The following is a 22,362-nucleotide window of genomic DNA, read 5'->3' on the forward strand; positions in this document are numbered from 1 at the left end:
GCTCGAACCCGTGTCCCCTGCATTAGCAGGCAGATTCTCAACCACTGCGCCACCAGGGAAGCCCTGAGCTTTTTTTTTTTTTTTTTTTTTTTTATTTATTTATTTTTGGCTGTGTTGGGTCTTCGGTTCGTGCGAGGGCTTTCTCTAGTTGCGGCAAGTGGGGGCCACTCTTCATCGCGGTGCGGGGACCGCTCTTCATCGCGGTGCGCGGGCCTTTCACTATCGCGGCCCCTCCCGTTGCGGGGCACAGGCTCCAGACGCGCAGGCTCAGTAGTTGTGGCTCACGGGCCCAGCTGCTCCGTGGCATGTGGGATCTTCCCAGACCAGGGCTCGAACCCGTGTCCCCTGCATTAGCAGGCAGATTCTCAACCACTGCGCCACCAGGGAAGCCCCCCTGAGCTTTTTATTTTTGTTAATGTGTTTTCCAGTTCTAAAATTTACATTTGGTTCTTCTTTATATCTCGTATTTTTTTTTTGAGGCTTTCTATTTGCCAAGACAATTTTATATTTTGCTTGTTTCAAGTGTGTTCATAATTGCTTGTTGAAGCATTTTTATCATGGCTTCTTTAAGATCTTTAGATATTTCTAACATTTGTCATCCTCACATTGACACCTATTGTCTTTTTCATTCAGTTCGAGATATTCTTGGTTCTTGACACGAAGTGTGATTTTGAATTGAAACCTGGACATTTTGAGTATTGCAGGACTGGATCTGCTGTTTTATCTGGCATTCTCTCACACTGTTCTAGAAAGGGAAGAAGGTTGAGGCCTTATTATTGCCAGGCAGGGATATAAGTCCAGCTCCCCACTCAGCCTCCATTGCCACCTGAGTGGGGGGGAGGGGGCTCTCTCCACCACTGCTGGGTGGAGGTGGGGATGTTGGCTCCCCTCTAGGCCTCCAGTGATACCTCCCTGGCTGGGAGGTCTAAGAGTGCCTCATTACTGCTCCCCACATGACATCTATTGACACCAGAGGGGTGTTACTGATGGAGGGTGATAAAACTCCTCTCCACTAGGCTTTATCTGATACCACTCAGTAGGGAGAGAGAGGGGTGCCCTGTTACTGCATCGTGGTGGTGGTGGTGGTGTCAGTAGTGGTTGAAAGGCTAGGCTCCCCAGGTGGTCTCAACTGACTCTGCCAGGGTGGGGAGCTCCTTATTACATCCTGGTGAGGGTAAAAGTCTAGGCTCCCCACTGGGTCTTTGGGGGCATGGGTAATGGTTGGGGTCAAAAAATATATATATTTATACTGGGGATATATATGTATATATAGAATTTTTTTTTTTAAGGGAGAAATAGGGGAAAGTAAATGTACTTCATCTTCTGTCAGTTTTATTCTGTATTGATTATTTCTACCAGTAATATTCATAAAGAATTGGATAAAAGAATGAAAGTCTGTATTTATTTCTTGGAGTAAAGAGCAAAGAACATTAGTAGGGTAAAGGCATGGGATATGGAGGTAGGGTCAAAATATTGTGCTTAATGGCTTTTGACTTTATATTGACCACCATGTTAAGCATGGGTATAATGACCCTAGCCTTAAGTAGCATGCAGTCCAGCTTGGAAGCCAAGATGGGGATTGCAAAACGGATATGCCAACAAAGCAGCAATTTCTAAGTGCTCACTAAGCCATAAAGTGAGCAGCTTGTCAAAGGAGGCTGATGTTGAGACAGAGCAGCCACGGAGGTCCCACATTTCATACAAGAGGCAGGATGTGAGCTAACCTCAGAGAAATCAGACGTGGGTATGATGGGAGGAGGCAGCTGGTGAGATAGCAATTAGATAGGGAGAATGGAATTGACAAAAATGGAAAGTCAGTAATATAATAACAACTGCAATATTTAATTACTGTGTGTGTATTAGGTTCTGGACACTATGCCAGGCACCTTAGATTATTTTAATCATCCCTCACAACACCCCTTTGAAGTACGAAATACAATTCTATTTTACAGATGAGGAAACTGAGGCCCAGGAAGGTAACTTCCCCAAAGTCACATACCTATGTCAAGAGGAAGAGTTAGATTCATGGGACGTCTGTCTGAGATATTTTAAGCACTTTCCTAGAATGCTGGGAATGTACACAGCATTTGGCTGGAACAGCATTAGCTTGGGTGAAGAGAAGAAAATAATAAGATTAGAAATTGAGCCAAGATGTATGGGCCTTTCTACTTTTGAGCAAAGGAGTGAGGGCCTGAGTAGGCCTCTTTGGGGACAGCAGACAGAGGGGAACTACGGCAGGGAAGTGGGCCCAGTTTCCATTATGTAAGATGAGAATATGGATCTCACACTGACCTTTGAACAAAACCCCTTGCCAGGTCACCTTTCATGTCACTTCAAAAACACTAAGAAGACACAAATCTTCCAGTGGGGCTTACTCTCTCCTCTTTTTTTTTTTTTTTTTTTTTGAAAGGATTTTTCTTTTTTATTTATTTATTTATTTATTTATTTATTTATTTTTGGCTGTGTTGGGTCTTCGGTTCGTGCGAGGGCTTTCTCCAGTTGCGGCAAGCGGGGGCCACTCTTCATCGCGGTGCGGGGACCGCTCTTCATCGCGGTGCGCGGGCCTTTCTCTATCGCGGCCCCTCCCGTTGCGGGGCACAGGCTCCAGACGCGCAGGCTCAGCAATTGTGGCTCACGGGCCCAGCTGCTCCGTGGCATGTGGGATCTTCCCAGACCAGGGCTCGAACCCGTGTCCCCTGCATTAGCAGGCAGATTCTCAACCACTGCGCCACCAGGGAAGCCCTTTTTTTTTTTTTGAAAGACAAATGTTACATTAGGGGCATTTAAAGAACACCTTTAGAATTTTTCAATGGAGACTTTGAGATGTGATGGGTTAAATTCTACTTAGCTTCTGGCTCCTTATTTTTTAAATGTCGTGTTCCTGAATCATGCTTAGCCATTCATTCAGACTGGTTAGTTTAATTAGACACAATGTGGGTAGACAGAATGACATCACATACCTCCTTCAGAAGAGACAGAGGAGAAACAGAGGGGAAGAGAAGGATTCTAATAGAATTTCGTTCCAAAAGACTGGATGAGACTGACCAAAAGCGGGGGGGGGGGAAGAATTGGACCAAAAGATTCCAGTGAGCTTTTGGACAGCATGTCTGTGGTGGTGCAGTCAATCAGTAGTGCTAAAGGAATTATAAATATTTCCTATTAACACAGGAAGGGAAGGCCAAAGAAGTGCAGCCTGGGAGGATCTACAGAGAGCTGTTTCCAAAAATATTTCACAGAACATCAATCCCATGGAAAGATCCAAGAAAAAAAAGAGTTCCGTGGTTTGTGAAAAACACTAGGTTAATCAAATGTGTCTTTACTGCCAGACTTTTCAGAGCCTTTAAAAATTTCACATGCATTATGAAATCCCAAGAGGGGCTGTAGTATGCTGTGTTCCCAAATATACTTGTTTACAGAAATTCCTCCCACCCCTACCCCCACACACTCTTTTTGTGCAGATTTTTCTTGCAGATTTCTTATGACAGGTACATCACACTTCACACTTTCGTAAGTTCTGGACAGGGAAAGACTTACCTCATGACACAGAACTGTATTCCCCACTGTAGATTTTTCTTTGGTTCCTCAAAGATGTGTCTGACATATGCTTCTAAGATTACTTGAGAACTAAATGAATATTTTCTACTTAAATCCAAATGTACAAAGGCAAGTAATTTTCTTAAAATTTCCAAATTTCTACCCCAACCCTCTCAACCATCCAAATGAATTAATAAACTAGTTCATCAGACGAAATTGCAGCTATTTTATACACTTTTAAAAAATGAATGCTCAATTATAATCAGATTATAAAACGAATCACATTGCCACATCTCTTTCTAGCCGCCTGGGCTGTAAGCTATTTGTCGTCAGGTTCTCAGTGGCCTCCTCTCTGCTGCCCAGCTCGAACCTGGGCCTCCCGCCCTATCGGATCAAAGAAGTTGTTGGCAAACTTTCTCACGTTGTCTGCCCTGGAGGCCCTGGAGATCTTTTGGAATTCACCGAAGGGTGCATCTTTCTCTCGCGAGATCTGCTCCATCTTCCGCTCCTTTTTCCTAATGGCTTCCTTAATGCGCTCGATGTGGCACTTTTCCTCCTTCTCGGCTTTCAGCTTCAGGATGTGATGATTCTTCTCCCGCAGGATGTTGAGCTCCCGAATCTGCTGCACCTTGTCGCTGATATTCCTGTGGACGTTACTCCTGGTCTGCAGGATCTTCTGGTCCGCGAGCTCCACGGGCAGCCGCTCGTGCCCCTTCCTCTGCTCCCCGGACTCTTCCGCGCACCCCTTGACCTGCTGGCACTGCTCCTCCTCCTTCTTGACCTTCTCCTTCGGCTCCCGGTGATGCTCCTTAATCAGGCCCTGGGGGATCTCTTGGGACCACTGGGAACTCTGTTCCAGGGACAGCTTCCTAAGGAGCTCCTCAGCCTTGGCCTGGCAGTCCCTGAGGACCTTCTGGGCCTGGTAATTGACTAGGGAGCTAAGACGGGTCTCCTGGATCTTCTTCTGGCCCTCGGTGGTGTGCACATGCCTCTTTAGACAGACCTGCTTCAGCCTCTTCTGCAGCTGCAGGCTGTTCTGCTCCCGCAGGTCCTGCATCATCCTCTCGTGCTCCTGCAGGCGCTGCACCTGGTACTGCGTCCCGCGCTTGGCCTCGGTCTCAGAGGGGGCCCCCTCCAGCTTCTCCTGGCGCTGGTTCTCTTGGTCCCCTAGCTGCGCCTTCCACCTGCGCTCCTGCCGGCTCGTGTTCGTCGCTTGCTGGTCCCGCCGTCGGACACACTGCTCCTTCTCCTGCTGCCACTGCTCCTGGCTCTGCTGCAGCAGCAGCTTGCGCTCTGTCTCTAGAGTCAACTGGACCTTCTGGTCCGAGCGCTTCAGCTCCTCCCAGGCTAGGGCCGCCTGCTGCTGCAGCTCCCGCATCCTCTGGGCCTTCTTGAGCCAGGTCAGCACCAGGGCCACAATCTTCCGGTCCCTGGAGGACATTACTGCCTCTTCCAGCTTGTTCTTGAGGATCTGGGTGTGCTGGTTCTGCATCGCCTTGCTGGAGAGCGAGGGCTGGGAGTACTGGCTGGCTAAGGACTCCACCGGATCATTACGGTATCTTTTCTGGAGGTACACGCAACCTGACTGCGTCCCGAACTCTCTGGAGGGCACAGAACACTTCTTCGTGTGAACCGAGGAAAGGGACCAGCGACCGAGACCTCTGCAGGCCGGCACTGCCCACTGGTCTCCGCTCTGCACCTTTTCTACCCCGAAAGTTCCACTCGGGGGAGTGTAAGCTCCCCGCGGGTAAGGTGGGGGCGAATCTCCCCGGGCCGGAGGGTAGTGCTGGCAGGGCTGAGGCTGTTGCGGTGGCAGCTGGGGCTGCTGCTGCCAGGCCGGGCTAGGCGGCCTGCCTCCCTGCTCCAGGGGCTTGGTACCCGCCTCCCCCCAGGCGTCTTCCAGGCGCCGGCTGCGGGGCCGGTGCTTCCTGGCGTGGTCCGGGGGCCTCCGGGCCACGTCGGTCAGGCTGCGGCTTTCAGGCGGAAAGTCCGGGTACCGGCGCCGGCGGGGCCGCGGGGTGGGCGAGCAGCGCAGGTGCGGCCAGGGCGCCGAGGCCTCGCTCCGCTCGCGGGGAGTCCCGGGCCGGGAGCACAGGCCCTGCTCGCTCTGCGGCCCTGACCCGCCCAGCCGCGCCGAGGATGCGCGCTCCTTGCGGGGCGGCGGGGCCTCCCAGAGGTCCGAGTGAGGCCACGGGGAGAAGCGGCCGAAGCCCTCCATGCTCCCTCCCCGCGCGCCCAGCGTCTGAGCCAGGGTCCCTGGACCTCACGGGGGGCGCTGCGGAGACCCGCCCCGCCCTCGGATCCCGGGGGTCCGGGCCGCCTGTGACGCTCTGGCCACTTCACAATGCGCCTCCGCCCCCCGGTTGCCGCAGCCCTCGGCCCTCGGCCCTCGCCCACCCCAGCCTTCCTAGCACCCCGCGCGGTGAGAGGAGGGGGGAGGAGGGGAGGGGAAGGGGGGAGGAGAGGGGGGAGGGGCGGAGAGGGGGGGAGGGGAGGAGAGGGGGAGGGGAGGAGAGGGGGAGGGGGAGGGGCTGTAGAAAGACAGGGTGACCCTTAAAGCTGAGGGTGTGTAGTGAACCCCCACTGGTGTTTCAGGCAGGAATTTGAACTCGCATTTGTATACCTTAAAGTAGCAGAATTTTAAAAGTAGACAGGTGAAGGCATTACCCCCAGAATGGAATGCGGCGGGCAAGTCCTTTAGTCAGGGGTCCCTCCATTCTCTGCGCCTCTGCAGTGTATGCAAATGAAGCGGCCATGGAAGCACGTTAATTCACTGCACCATCCTTCTGCCCTTTTAAGTTAGCAAGCCCAAAGTATACTTTTTAAACTTTTAGAAGAGAGAGAGAGAGAAAAAATAAACAACTAATTTGTTTTCTCCTAATATGGCAATTACTGCTTTTGTCAAAATATGAATGTTAAGTGCACATTTCTGAAATAACATCAGTGGACAGCATGCCGAAATCACATTGTTATTGTTCTTTTCCTTTTTCTCCAGTTTTGTGAGATTATTTTTTCTTGTTGAGGCACCCAGGGCTAATGGGAAAAGCACTGAATTTGGTCATGCAAACTTGAGTTTGAATCTCCTCTGCCACTTTCCACTTGTGTGGTCTTGGGCTAGTTACTTAACTCTCCTGACCCTCAAATTCTGGAACAGTGGACTGGAAGAGGGGCCGTGACAATAGCACTGTTGGGCTGCCCTGAGGGTCGGATGAAACTATGTATCAAGAGCTTAGTGCCTTAATGCATTCAATAAACATTATTTTGATGTCCTTCTAGCCTTCAATTACAAATTGTAAGGTTTAATATATGGGTTTACAAAAGTTTCTACACATTCCTAGAGAAGAAGAATGGAATTAATGTTATCCTAAAACAGTTTAGGTAAAGGATAGAGTGCTAGGGAGGGACGATGCCCCGGTTCTGTTGTGTTCTTCCTGGACTGTGGATCATGGCTAAGTCACTTCCTTTCTCTGAGATGTAATGAGGAAACAGTTCTGGATAACATTCTCCAAATATGGTCAATCCTTAAAGAAGAAAATTAAGTATTTACTGATCCCAGTCTTCTTCACCCACATCTCCTTGAAGTTTCACAGTGACCCAGCTAGCCAGGGCCAGTAGAACTGATAACATTTCTTTAAGACAAATCTGAGGCTTGGCCATATTAACTGATTCCCCCAAAGATCAGTTGGTCAATGGTGGAAGTTTTGACTTCAGGTTCACTTGTCTTTCCATATCATGCTGCCTTTCAGGAAATGTACTTTGAATTGAGACATGTGTTACGGACCGAAAGTTTGTGTTCTTCCCAATTCGTATGTTGAAGCCCTAAACCCCAGTGTGATGGTATTTGGAGGTGGGACCTTTGGGAGGTGATTAGGTTTAGATGACGTCATGAAGGTGGGGCCTCCATGATGGGATTAGAGGAAGGGACCAGAACTTCTGCTCTCTGCCATGTGAGATCCCAAACAGAAGGTGGCTGTTTGTAAGCCCGGAAGCGGGCCGTCACCAAGAACTGAATGTGCTTGCATTTTCACCTAGCACTTCCCAGCCTGCAGAACTGTGAGAAATAAATGTCTGTTGTTTAAGCCACCCAGTCTATGGTGTTTTGTTAGAGCAGCCTCAGCTGACTAAGATGACATGCTTTACAAAAAATTATGATCAGTATATATCCGAGGGTCATGACAGCCATGTCCTTGAAGCCATGTGGTAGCAGCCTTAACCAGAGTGACTGAGGCCTCCCCAGGAGCCCACTCTGCCTGGATGGGATCTCACATGCAGTCATTAGCACGTCTATAGCTGAGAACAGGAGGTTGTTTCTACCCTAGGTTTCTATTGGTGCAACTCATACCATTGTTAGAGAAATTATTTAGTGATTATAATTTTTACTAGGAGGCAACTTTTACATAAAATAAATCAAATTTGAAATGGAATCATTTAAGTGAGGAAATATTGGGGCATGAACTGAGTTGTGCTGATACCTGAATGTCATATGCCTTTGCGGAAGCTTTGTAAAACATTTTGTACATCTACATGTGGCTCTGGCTGGTATCAGGCCATTTCCTGTTACAGAGAAGCAGTGCTGTGTGGGCGAAAGTAGAGCCACCCAAGAGCCAGGAGACCTGCCACCAGGCAGCTCTGCCACCTGCTGAATCACCTGAAGTGGTCATCTTATTCTCTGTCTGGTGACTCTGGTGGTTTCTTCATTGCTGCAGGAGATGATCTGTAAGATCTCATTCAGTCCCCAGTGCAACTAGAAAGAGGAGTTCAATTTAGTAACTCCTGCAGCCTTCATTCTGCAAAACAAAAATGAGTTAATCCCTGAAAAATGCTTACAGCAGTGCTTGGCATGTGGTTGCTGCCTTATAAAGATTAGTCACTAGAGTGATCAGTATCATTATTCCAAGAGCATTAAAACCATAGCAGCGTAGGGCTGAATTTAAAGACCTAGTTTGGCAGATGTAAGCTATTACATATGGAATGGAAAAACAACAAGGTCCTACTGTATAGTACAGAGAACTATATTCAGTATCCTATGATAAGCCATAATGGAAAAGAATATTTTTTGAAAAAAGAATGTATATATGTACGTAACTGAATCACTTTGCTGTACAGCAGAAATTAACACAACATTGTAAATCAACTATACTTCAATTATAAAGAAAGAAAGAAAGAGAGGAAGAAAGAAAGGAAGGAAGGAAGAAAGGAAGAAAGGAAGAAAGAAAGAGAGAGAGAGAAAGAAAGAAAGAAAGACATGGTGTGGAGCAAGCCAGATTCCCAATTCAGGGCTCTTTGGCCTCTTTCTTGCCCTGAAGGTTCTCAGAATTCCTCATGGAATTGAGAATAGCTCACTCACCTCTGTTGATGATAGAGGGGACACAGTCTTAACTTCATGATGTCACAAACATTTATTGAAATCTGGGCCAGGATTAGAAAGATAATCAAAGGCCCTTGCCCACAATATTGCTAGGAGAAACACGTCCAGGTAACAGATGTGGTAAGTGGTTAGACAGTAAATTCAGCAGTCTTCCTAGAGGAGGGAGGGATTAGTTTATAACGGAAGTTCATCCACGTTGTTCATAAGGGAAGAGTTCACATAGAATGATGGTGCTAAACCTGGGAAGGCAACTAGGATCTCGCCATACAGGGAGGAGCAGGAGGACACAGCCGGCAGAGGACACTGTGTGGCCACAGTGTGAAGCCTCAGAAATGCCTGGCATGTGGGGTCATGTGTGGTTTGTGTAGCGGGGACTTGGGGTATGTGTGCAGTGCAGTGACGGGTGATGGCACCAAAAAGGTGGGCTGGACCCAGATTCCACTGGGCCCTGAATGCTAGGCCAAGGAGCACAGGCTTCCCACTGGGCAGTAGGGTTCCAGCTGTGTCCAGAAGTGCTTCAGGATTCCTTGAAGCTGCCGGGAGCCCAGAGGAGGCGGGGCTAGAGGACTTTAGGGCAGCCTCTGAGGCGTCTGTCCCTGCTTCACCCAGAGCAGCTCAGAGCAGCTCAGATTTTATCTGTTTTCTATCCTGGGGTTCTTGGTAACACGTTATTGAAAAAAGTTGGGGCTTCCTCTGCTTATAAAAAAGGGTTAAAATCCACTATGTAGACAACAGTGAGTCAATAAAAGTCTTGAAACCAAACAGTGACCCGATTTAGTTTCTATTTTAGAAAGCTCACCCTGGCAGCAAGGTAGAGGATAAATTGAGATGAGGAGTATGGGGAGGGAAATTGGAGAAAGGGGGCCAGTTAAGGAATTGGTTCAATAATTGGGGCAAGCAAGAAGGAAGTGAGTGTAAACCCAGACATTGGCAAGGGGAGAGGGAGGGATGGATTCAAGGTACACTGCAGAAGTCAAGGAACCATGACCTGAAGGTGGACTCGATCTGGAGAAAGAGGGTTTCTACCCCAGGGGCCTGGGAAGATGGCGAGTGGCAGTGACAAGAGGTCTCAGTCTAGGTGACCTTGAAAACAGTGATTTTGGAAATCAGGTGAAAGAAGCTGTAATAAAAGTGACTACGGCACAGAGCAGCAAACAGAATGTCTGGAAGAGGCTGATGAAACTGGGAAGAGAAACCTTATCTTTTGAGGGACCTGGTGACGAGGCTCCTGCTTAGAGCACAGCTGCCCAAGCAGGACAGGTGCTCTCACCTGCATTGTTAGCATCTGATCAAGATCCCTGGGAGAATGACTAGCTGGGAAGCCTATGTCAGCTCTTCCATCAGGCAGATGAAAGAGATGTTTTGTAAATGTTCAGCTGCCAAGCATTCCCTTGATACTAGGAACAATCAGCCTCCTTTTTATTTGGCAGAAAAATCCTCAGTGTATTTCACTGGAGGCCTCAGAATTTAGACCTTCTGCCAAATGAGGACATGGGCCTCTTTTCTGCATTTGTTGGAGACTTGGAAAATATGGCAAAATGTGCTCTAACCTCACAATCTGAATTGACTTATGGAATAGACATGTGTTTTGGGCCCTTACTCAGAATGACTGTTAGTGGGCCCTTACTCAGAATGACTGTTAGTGGTAGTGACTTCAAATTTGATCTCTTGGCACAAAGCAACTAGTTCTTGGATGGGCCAAAGGGGAGAAATAAACTAGAGTTTCTCCATCCAATATAGCAGCTGGCAGCCACACATGGGTATGAGCATTTGAACATGGGTAGTTCCAATTGTCATGTGTTATAAGTATAAAATACACACTGATTTTAAAAACTTACTATAAAAAAAAGTTAAATATCTCAACACTTTTTATAATATTGGGCACTTGTTGAGATGGCATTTTAAACACAGTGGACTAAATAAAACATATTATCAAAGTTAATTTCACATGTTATTTGTTTTAATGTGGCTATTAGTCAATTTAAAATTATATATATGTAAGTATATATCACGGTGTATTTCTATTGGACAACACTACTCTAGATAATTGAGGTTCCTCAACATTCATGTTGCAAGTGAAAGCTTTCAATGTCTAGGTAATTTTTATTTTATGTAAATTTATTGCTTTGAGTAGAAGGGTTTAAGATGGCGGCATAGGAAGACCCTGAACTCAACTCCTCCCATGGACACAACAAACTTACAGCAACATATGGATGATTTTCCTTTGAAAAGGACCTGAGAACTAGATAAACAGTGCCTTGACAGCAAAAGATAAAAAAGATGCATTGAGACAGAGAAGCAGAGTGTCTCACCCAGGTCCCCACCCCAGAAGCAGTGACCCACAGTTGGGAGGGATCCCAAAGATATAGAACTTTCCCTCAAGGAGTGAAGGGATTGAGCCCCATGTGAGGCACCCTGACCTTTGGGTCCAACACTGAAAAGACGAGCCCCACAAATCAGTGGGGATTAAGTCCAGGAGAACCATAAAACTATAGGGAACAGTGAACCCATTCTTAAAGGGCTTACATGCAGACCCATTTGCAGTGAGATCCAGGGCAAAAGCAGCAGAAAGGGCAAAAATGGCAAAGAGCACCTAGACCATAAGTGAGGGAGACCCACTTACTGATTTTACAGTAGCTGCCAGAGAGCTAGGAACCTGCTGGTACTTTCTTGGGGATGGAAGTGCTATTGGGCACCTTTGTTACAATCTCATCCTAACTTGCTGGTGAAGAGCTGGTGAATGCCATTTTTGGCACCCTCCCTCTAGCCTGATAGCACCGGAGGGCATGCTCCACCCACTCCACAATACAACCCAGCTGGGTGAGGGCCTTGCCCACCCTGCGCAGCAGCTGCGCCACAACTGGGCTGGGCGAATGCACTGTGTCCTGCCTTCCCCAGGCAGTGGCCATGCTGCAACCAAGTCAGGTGAGCACCCCAGGGCCCTGCCTTTTCCACACAGCAGCTGAGACCCCACCACAGCTGGTGTGTGCATGCAGCCCACACGAGGGCCTCCCCTTGAGCACCTGGCTCTGGTGTTCAGGGAAGACTGTGCTTCTGGGCCCCAAGGGTCATCTCCTACACGAGAACACTCCTTCAAGACTGTGAGAAGTAGGTGTTTTGCCTGATACATATAGACAAACACAGGTAGTAAGACAAAATGAGGAGACAGAGGAATACGTTCCAAACCAAAGAACAAGACAAATCCCCAGCAAAAGACATTAATGAAATGAAGATAAGCAACCTACCTGATAAATAGTTCAAAGTAATGATCATAAAAATGCCCACCAAACTTGGAAGAATAATGAATGAACACAGCAAGAACTTCAACAAAGCAATAGAAAATATAAGAAAGTACCAAACAGAAGTTATAACTGAACTGAAAACTATACTTGAGGGGTTCAACAGCTGACCAGATGAAGTAGAAGGATGAATCAATGAGCTGGAAGACAAAGCAATGAAAATCACCCAGAGCAGGAAAATGAAAAAGAATTTTAGAAAGTGAAGATACTTGAGTACCTCGGGTCCAACATCAGGTGGAATAACATTTGCATTAGAGTGATCTCAGAAAGAGAAGACAGAGAGGAAGGGCCAGAAAAATAATTTGAAGAAATAATGGTTGAAACCTTCCCTAATCTAGGGAATGAAATAGATATCCAGGTCCAGGAAGTCCAGAGAGTTCCAAGTAAGATGAGCCCAAAGAGAACCACACCAAGACACATTATAGTTAAAATGGTAAAAGTTAAAGGTAAAGAGAGAATCTTAAAGGCAGCAAGAGAAAAACAACTTAGAATGTATAAGGGAAACCCCATAAAGCTGTTAGTAGAATTTTCAACAGAAATTTTATGGGCCAGAAGGGAGTGGCATGACATAATCAAGGTGCTGAAAAGAAAAGCTTTCCAGCCAAGAATTCTCAACCTGACAAGGTTATCATTCAGAATTGAAGAAGAGATTAAGAGTTTTCCAGATAAGCAAATGCTAAAGGTGTTCATCACCACTAAACTGGCCCTACAAGAAATGTTAAAGGAAATTCTCTAAGCTGGAAAGAAAAGGCACTAATTAATAATAAGAAAACATACAAAAGTAAAAATCTCACTAGAAAGGTAAATATACAGGAAAGATAGTAGATCAACCACTTATAAAGCAGGTATAAAGGTTGAAAGACAAAAGTAGTAAAATTAACTAAAATTATAATAATTAGTTAATAATTAGTCTGACCACAATGACCACTATGAAACTAGAAATCAATTACAAGAAGAAAACTGGAAAAACCACAAAAATGTAGAGATTAAACAACCAGTGAGTCATTGAAGAAATCAAAGGAGAAATTGAAAAATACCTGGAGACGAATGAAAACAGAGATACAATGTACCAAAATCTATGGAATGCAACAAAAGCAGTTGAAGAGAGAAGTACATAGCATTACAGGCCTACCTCAAGAAACAAACAAACAAACAAAAAAACCTCTCAAATAAACAATCTAACTTTACACCTAAAGTAACTGGAAAAGGAAGAACAAATGAAGCCCAAAGTCAGTAGAAGGAAGGAGCAGATCAGAGCAGAAATAAATGAAATAAATACTAAAGAGACAAGAGATCAGTGAAACTAAGATCTGGTTCTTTGAGAAGATTAAAAAAAAATAGAAAATAGAAGATAAAAAATATTGAAAAGCCTTTTGTTAGACTAACCAAGAAAAAAGAGAAAGGGCTCAAATAAATAAAATCAGAAATGAAAGAGGAGAAATTGCAGTTGCTACTGCAGAAATACAAAGGATCATAAGAGAATACTGTGAACAATTATACACCAAAAAATTGGACAGCATAGAAAAAAAGGGACCAATTCCTAGAAACATGCAATCTACCAAGATTGAATCATGAAGAAATATAAAACCTGAAGACTGATTACAGTAGTCAAAAACCTCCCAACAAACAAAATTCTGGGACCAGACAGCTTCCCTGGTGAATTTTTCCAAACATTCAAAGATTTAATACTTATCCTTCTCAAACTCTTCCAAAAAAAAATCAAAGAGGAGGGAATGCTTCCACACTCACTTTATAAGGCCAGCATTACCTTGATACCAAAACCAGTTAAGGGCATCACACACACACACAAAAATTACAGGCCAATATCCTTGATAAGTATAGATGGAAAAATCCTCAACAAAATATTAGGAAACCAAATTCAATAATACATTAAAAGGATCATACACCCCATGATCAAGTGGGATTTCTTCCAGAGATACAAGGGTGATTCAACATCTGCAAATCGATCAACATGATACACCACATTAATAAAATGAGAGATAAAAATTATACGATCATCTCAATAGATGCAGAAAAAGTATTTGATAAAATCATAACATCTGTTTATGATAAAAACTCTCAACAAAATGTGTATGGAGGGAACGTACCTCAACAAACAAAGGCCATATATGACAAACCGAGAGATAACATCATATTCAATGATGAAAAAGCTGAAAGCTTTTCCTCTAAGATCAGGAACAAGACAAGGATGTCCACTCTACCAATTTTATTCAACATAGTGTTGAAAGTCCTAGCCACAGCAGTTAGGCAAGAAAAATAAATAAAAGTCATCCAAATCAGAAAGGAAGAAGCAGAACTATCATTATTTGCAGATGATATGATGCTATATATAGAAAACCCTAAAGATTCTACCAAAAAACTCTTTGAACTAATAAATGAATTCAGCTAAGTTTCAGGATACAAAATCAATATAGAGAAATCTGTGGCATTTCTATCAGAAAGATAATTTAAGAAAACCCCATTTAAAATTGTAGCAATAAGGATAAAATACCTAGGAAGAAATTTAACCAAGGAGGTGAAATACCTGTACACTGAAAACTATGAGACACTGATGAAAGAAATTTAAGAAGACACAAATGAATGGAAAGATACACTGTGCTCATGGATTGGAAGCATTAATATTGTTAAAATGTCCATACTACCCAAAGCAATCTATAGATTCAATGCAATCCCTATCAAAATTCCAATGGCATATTTCACAAAACTAGAACAAATAATTCTAAAGTTTGTGCAGAAACAGAAAAGATCCTGAATGGCCAAAACAATCTTGAGAAAGAAGAACAAAGCTGGAGGTATCATGCTCCCTGATTTCAAGCTATACTACAAAGCTATAGTAATCAAAACAGTATGATACTGGCACAAAAACAGACACACTGATGAGTGGAACAGAATTGATAGCCCTGAAGTAAACCCACACATATAAGAACAATTAATTTATGACAGAGGTGCAAAGAACATACAATGGAGAAAGGAGAGTCTCTTTGATAAGTGGTGTTGAGAAAACTGGATTGCCACATGGAAAAGAATGAAACTAGACTACTGTCTTACACCAAACACAAAAATCAACTCAAATTGAATTAAAGACTTAAATGTAGGCCTAAAACAGTAAAATTCCTAGTAGGAAACATAGGCAGTAACCTCATTGTCATCAGTCTTAACAATATTCCTGTGGACTGGACTCCAAGGGCAAGAGAAACAACAGTAAAAATAAACAAATGGGACTACATCAAACTAAAAAGCTTCTGCACAGTGAAGGAAACAATTATCAAAACAAAAAGACAACCTACTAAATGGGAGAAAATGTTTGCAAATCATGTATCTGATAAGGGTTAATATCCAAAATATATAAAGAACTCATAAAACTCAACAACAATGAAACAATCCAATTAAAAAATGGGCAGAGACACTGAATAGAGACATATCCAAAGAAAACATACAGATGGCCAATAAGCACATGAAAAGATGTTCATCAGTACTGATTATTATGGACATGCAAATCAAAACCACAATGAGATATCGCCTCACACTAGTTAGAATGGTTAGTATCAAAAAGACAAGAAATAGCAAGTGTTGGAGAGGATGTGTTGATGGGAATGTAAACTGGTGCAGCCACGATCGAAAACATTTTAGAGATTCTTCAAAAAATTAAGAAAACTACCATACAATCCAGCAATTCCACTCTGGGGATTTATTCAAAGAAAATGAAAACAATAATTCAAAAACATATATGCACTCCTATGTTCATTGTGGCATTATTAACAATAGTCAAGATATGAAAGCAGCCTAAGTGTCCATCCATGGATGAATGGATAAAGAAATGTGGTATGTATACCCAATGGACTACTACTCAGCCATGAAAAGGAATGAAATCTTGCCATTTGTGACAACATGGATGGACCTGGAGAGTATCATGCTAAGTGAAATAAGTCAGAAGGAAAAAGACAAATACCATATGATTTCACTCATCTGTTGTATCCAAAACAAAGCAAAACAAAACAAACGAACAAACTCATAGATACAGAGAACAGATCAGTGGTTACCAGAGGGAAAGGGGGTTAGGGGGTGGGCAGAAGGGGTGAAAGGGGTCAATTTTATGGTGACGGATGTGATCACTTTGTAGTGTATACAGATTTCGAATTATGATGCTGTACACCTGACACTAGATAATTAAAAAATGTATTGCTTTGAAATTACCTTTTCTAAAAAGATAATAATTGGGTCAAAAGGTTTTTTCTTCAATGGCTGGATGATAGGTTAAATTATTAAGTTTCAGATTTTAGCTTTGCAGTAGAATTTCACAGGAATTCAGTTATTTCACGCCCCACCCCCACTTTTTCCTTACTGCACAAGAATACGATGCCCCAAAGCAACAGTATCTGAGAATACAGAATAGGCCACTCTGTACATGTGCCTATGAGATATGAACTCATTAAAAATACCAGACCCACAAAACAGTGAAAAAAAATTTTTTATGGGAACACCCACGGCAGTGAATGAAAAACTTATGTTAATGCTGTTCTAAGAATGAAACTTGTAGCTTATAAACTTCTTTAAAAAAAAAAAAAAAGAAGAAGATAGTGGGATAAGGACCTGGAAATATGAAAGTTCCCATGGAAACAATCATTTACCCGCCATGCAAATATTCCATGTGTATGAGAGTAGATATGTGTAGAAACGAGGGCTGACCCATATTAAGTTGGAGCATTGGAGTGTTGCTGTAAGTGCTTTATGTGTAAACCCTACCACAATGAAGTGAAGTAAGGACTGTTTTTTCTTGGGGCACAGAGAGAGAATCAGAAGATCAGGAAGCTAGCTAGCAGTGGAGCCAGAATCAGAACCCTGGCCCTCACCCTAACCTCTACACTGTATGCCCTTCTGAGCAAGTGCAACATAATTATAGTCAGAGAGAAACACCTGTGGACCAGAGAGCAGGACAGGATTTTAAACATTTCTAGTTTTGCTTCATCTTAGCATTCTGATGTTTTTCACATTTGTAACCTTAATGCAATTAAAAGCAGGAGATGGTAATCAACCAATTCTTATGAAGGAAGGAAGGACTTAAAATAAGTACTTTGAGAGCCGAAAGGGAGTTCACTTCCACGGTGTGATAACGGGATGCAGTTACTGGATCACTCAGCACTGACACAGGAACACGAAACTGCGCCATAACGTTATTTATTTTTGAAATTTTATCACAAATAATTTGTAAAGTTAAACATAGGAAGAGGCTTTTCCAATGGAAATTTGCAAAAATAGTCACACTTAATAACTTACCCAATTTGGAATTTCTTCTTCATCCTCAACATAATATAGATATTATATTAAAATTTTTTTAAAGAATGTGCTTTGTTGAAACTTTAAAAAATGTGTGGGGTTTTAAAAGTTTTATCTTTTTCTGTTTTGCTAAAATTGAGCCTGGCATTTTTAACTTCAAAGGAAATTTGTTTTTCCGAAAGGTCTAAGTGAGGGGAGATAGCTCTACAGTACAAGTCTGATGATGGATGGTTTGCTGTGAGTGCTGACTCTGCATGTAGTGTATCAGTAATAATGTTGTGCATTGACTTCTTATTTTAAAAAATTATTTATTTATTTATTTTTGGCTGTGTTGGGTCTTCACTGCTGCACGCGGGCTTTCTCTAGTTGCGGCAAGTGGGGGCTACTCTTCGTTGCGGTGCACGGGCTTCTCATTGTGGTATCTTCCCTCGTTGTGGAGCACAGGCTCTAGGCGCATGGGCTTCAGTAGTTGTGGCACGCAGGCTCAGTAGTTGTGGCTCGCGGGCTCTAGAGCGCAGGCTCAGTAGTTGTGGTGCACAGGCTTAGTTGCTCCGCGGCATGTGGGATCTTCCCAGACCAGGGCTCGAACCCGTGTCCCCTGCATTGGCAGGCGGATTCTTAACCACTGTGCCACCAGGGAAGTCCTGTGCATTGACTTCTTTACTGATGTTATCAGCAGGGTAGGAATCCTCAGCCCACTAAAATTCCAGCCGCCACATCCAGCAGGCTTATCCTACTGTGGATATCATATGGTGTCTTTTCACTCAAAGCCACCCACACACAGGGCTGGAGTAGAATCTCGACAACCATGGGTGGCTTTGTCTGTGTGCTCAGCAAACACTTCTGTCCGCAGGAACCTTACAAAGGTGCCTTTGTCTGCCTGCGTGGGTCTCTGCACGGTCCCAGTTCAGGGCAAAGTTATGAGCCGTTCTCCCTTCTGTATGGATTGGTGCTCCTTCTTCAAGTCTTGGTTTGAGGCACGCCTTCCCTGACCTTCCTGACCAGATGAAATGCCCTGCCATGCCCTCTCATAGCCACTTTAGAGCACCAGCCCCTCTCCTTGGTGGTATGTGTCCATTGCAGGGCTACTCTTGGCAGCTCTGTGATTAACAAAGACCTCCACCAGTAAGTTCCATGAGAGAATGGGCTTGCCTGTTTTTGTCACTATCATTCACTAATGTTTCTCCAGTGCCTGGCATGGTGCCTGGCATGTTGTAGGCACTTGGCAAGTATTTGTTGAATGAATGAAATAAATGGTTGGCTGCACCTAAAATTCAGTATCTAACCACAGCTGAGCCCCCATGGGTGAGCATCAATCATTCTCTATGTGTATATGCACCTCCTGCAGCAATGATTTCCAATCTTTCTTACTTGACTCAATGCCCAAACTTGGCCCGCTCACTCTTTGTTCCTGTTCTCAGCCCCTACGTTTTAGACAATATCAAGTGTTATCAAAGCAAGCTTCGTCACCTTCCCCTTCCTCTGGACCTTCACCCATTTTCCTCTTCCTTTCTGACCCAGAGCAGAAATTGTCCCCATCCCTTGCCAAAGCCAACTTTCCCTGTACCCTGATCCTGCCCCTCCATCCTCCCCCAGGCCACTGCTCCAACCTGCATCCCCTATCTCGACTCTTCTCTCTTTTTCCAACTCCTTCCTCTCACCTTACAGCCATGCTCAGGTGACTCCCATCTTCCCAATACGTTGGCCCTTGGTGGTTTAGCTCTCGAGCACCGCTGTCCAACGGAACTTTCTGCAGTGGGGGAAATACTCTGTATCTCTGCTGTCACATATGGAGGCTACTACCACATGTGGCTATTGAGCACTTGAAATATGGCTAGTGTGACTGATACATGAAACTTTAATTTTATTTAGTTTTAATTAAATTTAACATTAAAATACACACATGTGGCTAGCGGCCTCCATATTGGATCCCACAGCTCTAAAGTGTAAGTTCCAAAATCATATTGTTTAGGTTAAAATAAATTACAGTTGTACCACCTCCTAACCATATGGCCTTGAGAAAGCTACTTAAGTACTAAACTTTTTCATCTAAAATTATGCTAATGGTACTATAGTATAGAGTTGTTATGAATAAGATAATTCATGGTATTACATTTAGTGCAAAGTGTATATACTCAAAATGTATTTGTTTTTGTCATCACCATCATCTTCACTGTTATCCAATCCTATTGAGACTGCTTTTTCAAGCTTCAGGTCAGATGCTTTAATGACCAACAAAATCAGTTCAGTGGGTCTTGACTAGCATTTTTTTAGAGAAATAGACCAGACTACAATAAGAAATATCAGTGCTTCTCATGCAGTAGAAATAGGTATTAATTCGTGAAACATTTGTTTCTATATACGAGTGCATTGTGTACCAGGCAATGAAGTAAAATACATTTCTCACCATGAGTTGCATAAAAAGAGTTGTGTTTCTCTAGAAGTGCTGCTTCCGAGTTGAGAAGGTCAAGACTGATATACCAGAGGCCAGATCCACTGGCCTCTTCTCAACCTTATGTGGATTTCTCAGTCCTATTTGGCACTGAGGTCCACCTTCTGTTTGATTTTCTTTCCTCTGTTGACCTTTACTCTTTCCCATCCAGTATTTCTTTGAGGGCTACTTGCATCAAAATAACTCCAGGAGGGTAGGGACATATGGTAGTCAGCCTCCAAGTTGCCCCTCCACCCTGATTTTGTCTCCTGTCACTTCTGTGAACTCTCCTCTCACAGTAAATATGACTCACCTATGTAACCAATAGGATTTTGCAGAAATGACAAACGTGACTTCTGAGGCTGGGTCATAAAAGATATTGTGGTCTCCGCCTTGCTCTCTTGGGTCACCTGCTCTAGGGGAAGCTGACTGCCACTTGATGAGGACACTCATCTTGGAATCAGAGCCTCAGGCCCAGATAAGTCTTCAGATTTCTGGCTTACAACTTGACTGCAGCCTTGCGAGAGGCCTCGAGCCACCCAGCTGAGCTGCTCACAGATTCTTGATATCCAGAAACCATGAGATCAAAAATGTTGCTGTGTTAAGATGTGAAATTTGGGGGTTATCTGTCATGCATCAATAGATAATGAAGGGAGTGTTCTCTTTAGATCGTATGTTCCTACTGAATCTGGTTTTCTGGGGAGGTGTCTAGGAATCTTCATGAATGTCTCTGGGTGATTCTTTGACCCTCTAGAGTTTAAGAACCACTGCTCTTTTTTTCACTGACTGCCCTCCCTCTTCCTTCCCTCCCTCCATTCCTTCCTTCCCCTACAGTACAGTTCCCAAAAGCTCTGTCCAGGGCCTCTTCTCTTTTTATTGTGCACTCCCCAAGCAAGTACATCTATTCTGTGGCTTCAACAGACAGACTTGGAGCAACCCGTGGACCTACTTCTTCCACACCGAGCCCTCTTCAAAGCTCCTAAGCCCTATTTTCCAACTGCCTGCCTGATATCTGCATGTGTGTTTCCCTCCAGCAAGTCAAACTCAGTATGTTCAACATTGAATTCATAACCATCCTCATGAAACCTTTTCATTTGTGTTTCCTATTTTTGATAGTAATTTATAGCTTAGTCTCCTAGGCTCTAAATCTTGATATCATCCTTGCATCCTCTTTTTCCTTACCCTCAACACATCCGAAGATCTGACAGTCCTCCTCTTCAGTCCTCCATTCTCCCATGGCCACTGCCACCACTCTGGTTCACACGTCATTACCCCTTACCTGGCCTGTTGTGATGCCTGCTCCATTGCTTTCTCATTCTCCTCTTTCCCCACAACCTCTTCCATTCCAACCTTCAATCCACAACCTCTCCATTGTCTTTTGAATAAAGTTTAAACTCCTTGGTGTGTCATGTAAGGTCTCTAACAGTGAGGCCCTAACAGGATGTTCTATGTTTATTATTAATAGCCATCTCCTAACTCACCCCTAAACACACATACTCTCTCGGCACAAGACGTTATCCATAATTTCCCAAACATGCCTTGAAGTGGTCTATATCTTTTCTCATACTATTATGACCCCTAGAGAATTAAAATTCTCCTTTGAGAATAAAAAAAAAATCATACTGTAAAGCCCATTGCAAAATTTATTTGTGGTGCAGTTGCAATGGTAGATGTAGTTCATGTCTGCACCCTCTCATCCCAGTCCCCAAACCAGGTCAGGAGAAGGCAGGGGGAGAGTGTGGGTGCAAACCCCATTGAGCTTGCAGCTACTTTGTTGCCTTCGGACATGAAAAAGGCATTTTCAGCTTCCTGTGGGTCTTCACCTGCTTTAGCTACACAGGTTGTACTTTTGTGAAAAGACGCACTCATTATTCATTTATTGAGCTCATAAGCATTTATTAACCCTGTCCTAGCATCATGGTGGATATCAAAGTTAAGACCTAGTTCCTGCTCTTTGTCAACTCTGGTAGAGAGTAGCAATTGCCAGAAGATACTAAAATATCAGGGGACTTCACAGGTAAAGGAAATCACCTCTGGGCTGGAAGGGTGGGGAGTGGGGATAAGTTATTGCCTACCTTCCTCTCCTTGAATGTAAGCTCCAGAAGGGCAGGCATCTTTGTTTTGTTCAAGTCTATATTTCCAGTAGCTAGATCAGCAACCTACACAGAGTAGGACCCAAAATATATTTGTTGAATGAATGGGTGACTGAATAAAAACTTTTACGTAGAAAAAGTGTAGGTTCAGGTTCATAACTGTGAACTTCTTAAAGGCTGAGATGATAGCCATTTGCATTTTTATGGATTTGCATTGTGTTCAGCATACCTTAGGCACTCAATTAGTGCTGGATGAATGTCGAGTGATTCCATAGTGAGGTTTGTTTTCTCCCACCCCTTCCCTGGTGTCATTAAGTGTTAGCCTTCCAAAGAAAATATTTA

General features: G+C 43.9%; 1 protein-coding gene across 4 annotated transcripts in view; it reads right to left on the reverse strand.

Annotated features, from left to right (window-relative positions):
* Positions 1-397: 397 nt before the first annotated feature.
* LOC130708097 (coiled-coil domain-containing protein 185-like) overlaps positions 398-22,362 on the reverse strand; it is a 30,963-nt gene continuing 8,998 nt past the window's right edge. Inside the window, exons 3-5 of one of the 4 annotated variants that reach the window (XR_009008123.1) lie at positions 8,183-8,321; positions 2,000-2,106; positions 398-745 (exon numbers count right to left, since the gene is read on the reverse strand). Coding sequence is in view for 2 of the 4 variants with exons in the window: in XM_057545252.1 (XP_057401235.1) it covers positions 3,872-5,752 (1,881 nt within the window). In the remaining 2 variants the exon portion in view is untranslated. Of the gene's footprint in view, positions 746-1,999; positions 2,107-3,534; positions 5,979-8,182; positions 8,381-22,362 lie in introns of those variants that run through there. The other 3 variants (XR_009008124.1, XM_057545252.1, XM_057545262.1) reach the window with 3 other exon arrangements.

This window comes from Balaenoptera acutorostrata, chromosome 1 (assembly GCF_949987535.1).
Source record: "Balaenoptera acutorostrata chromosome 1, mBalAcu1.1, whole genome shotgun sequence".
Classification (NCBI taxonomy): Eukaryota; Metazoa; Chordata; class Mammalia; order Artiodactyla; family Balaenopteridae; genus Balaenoptera; species Balaenoptera acutorostrata.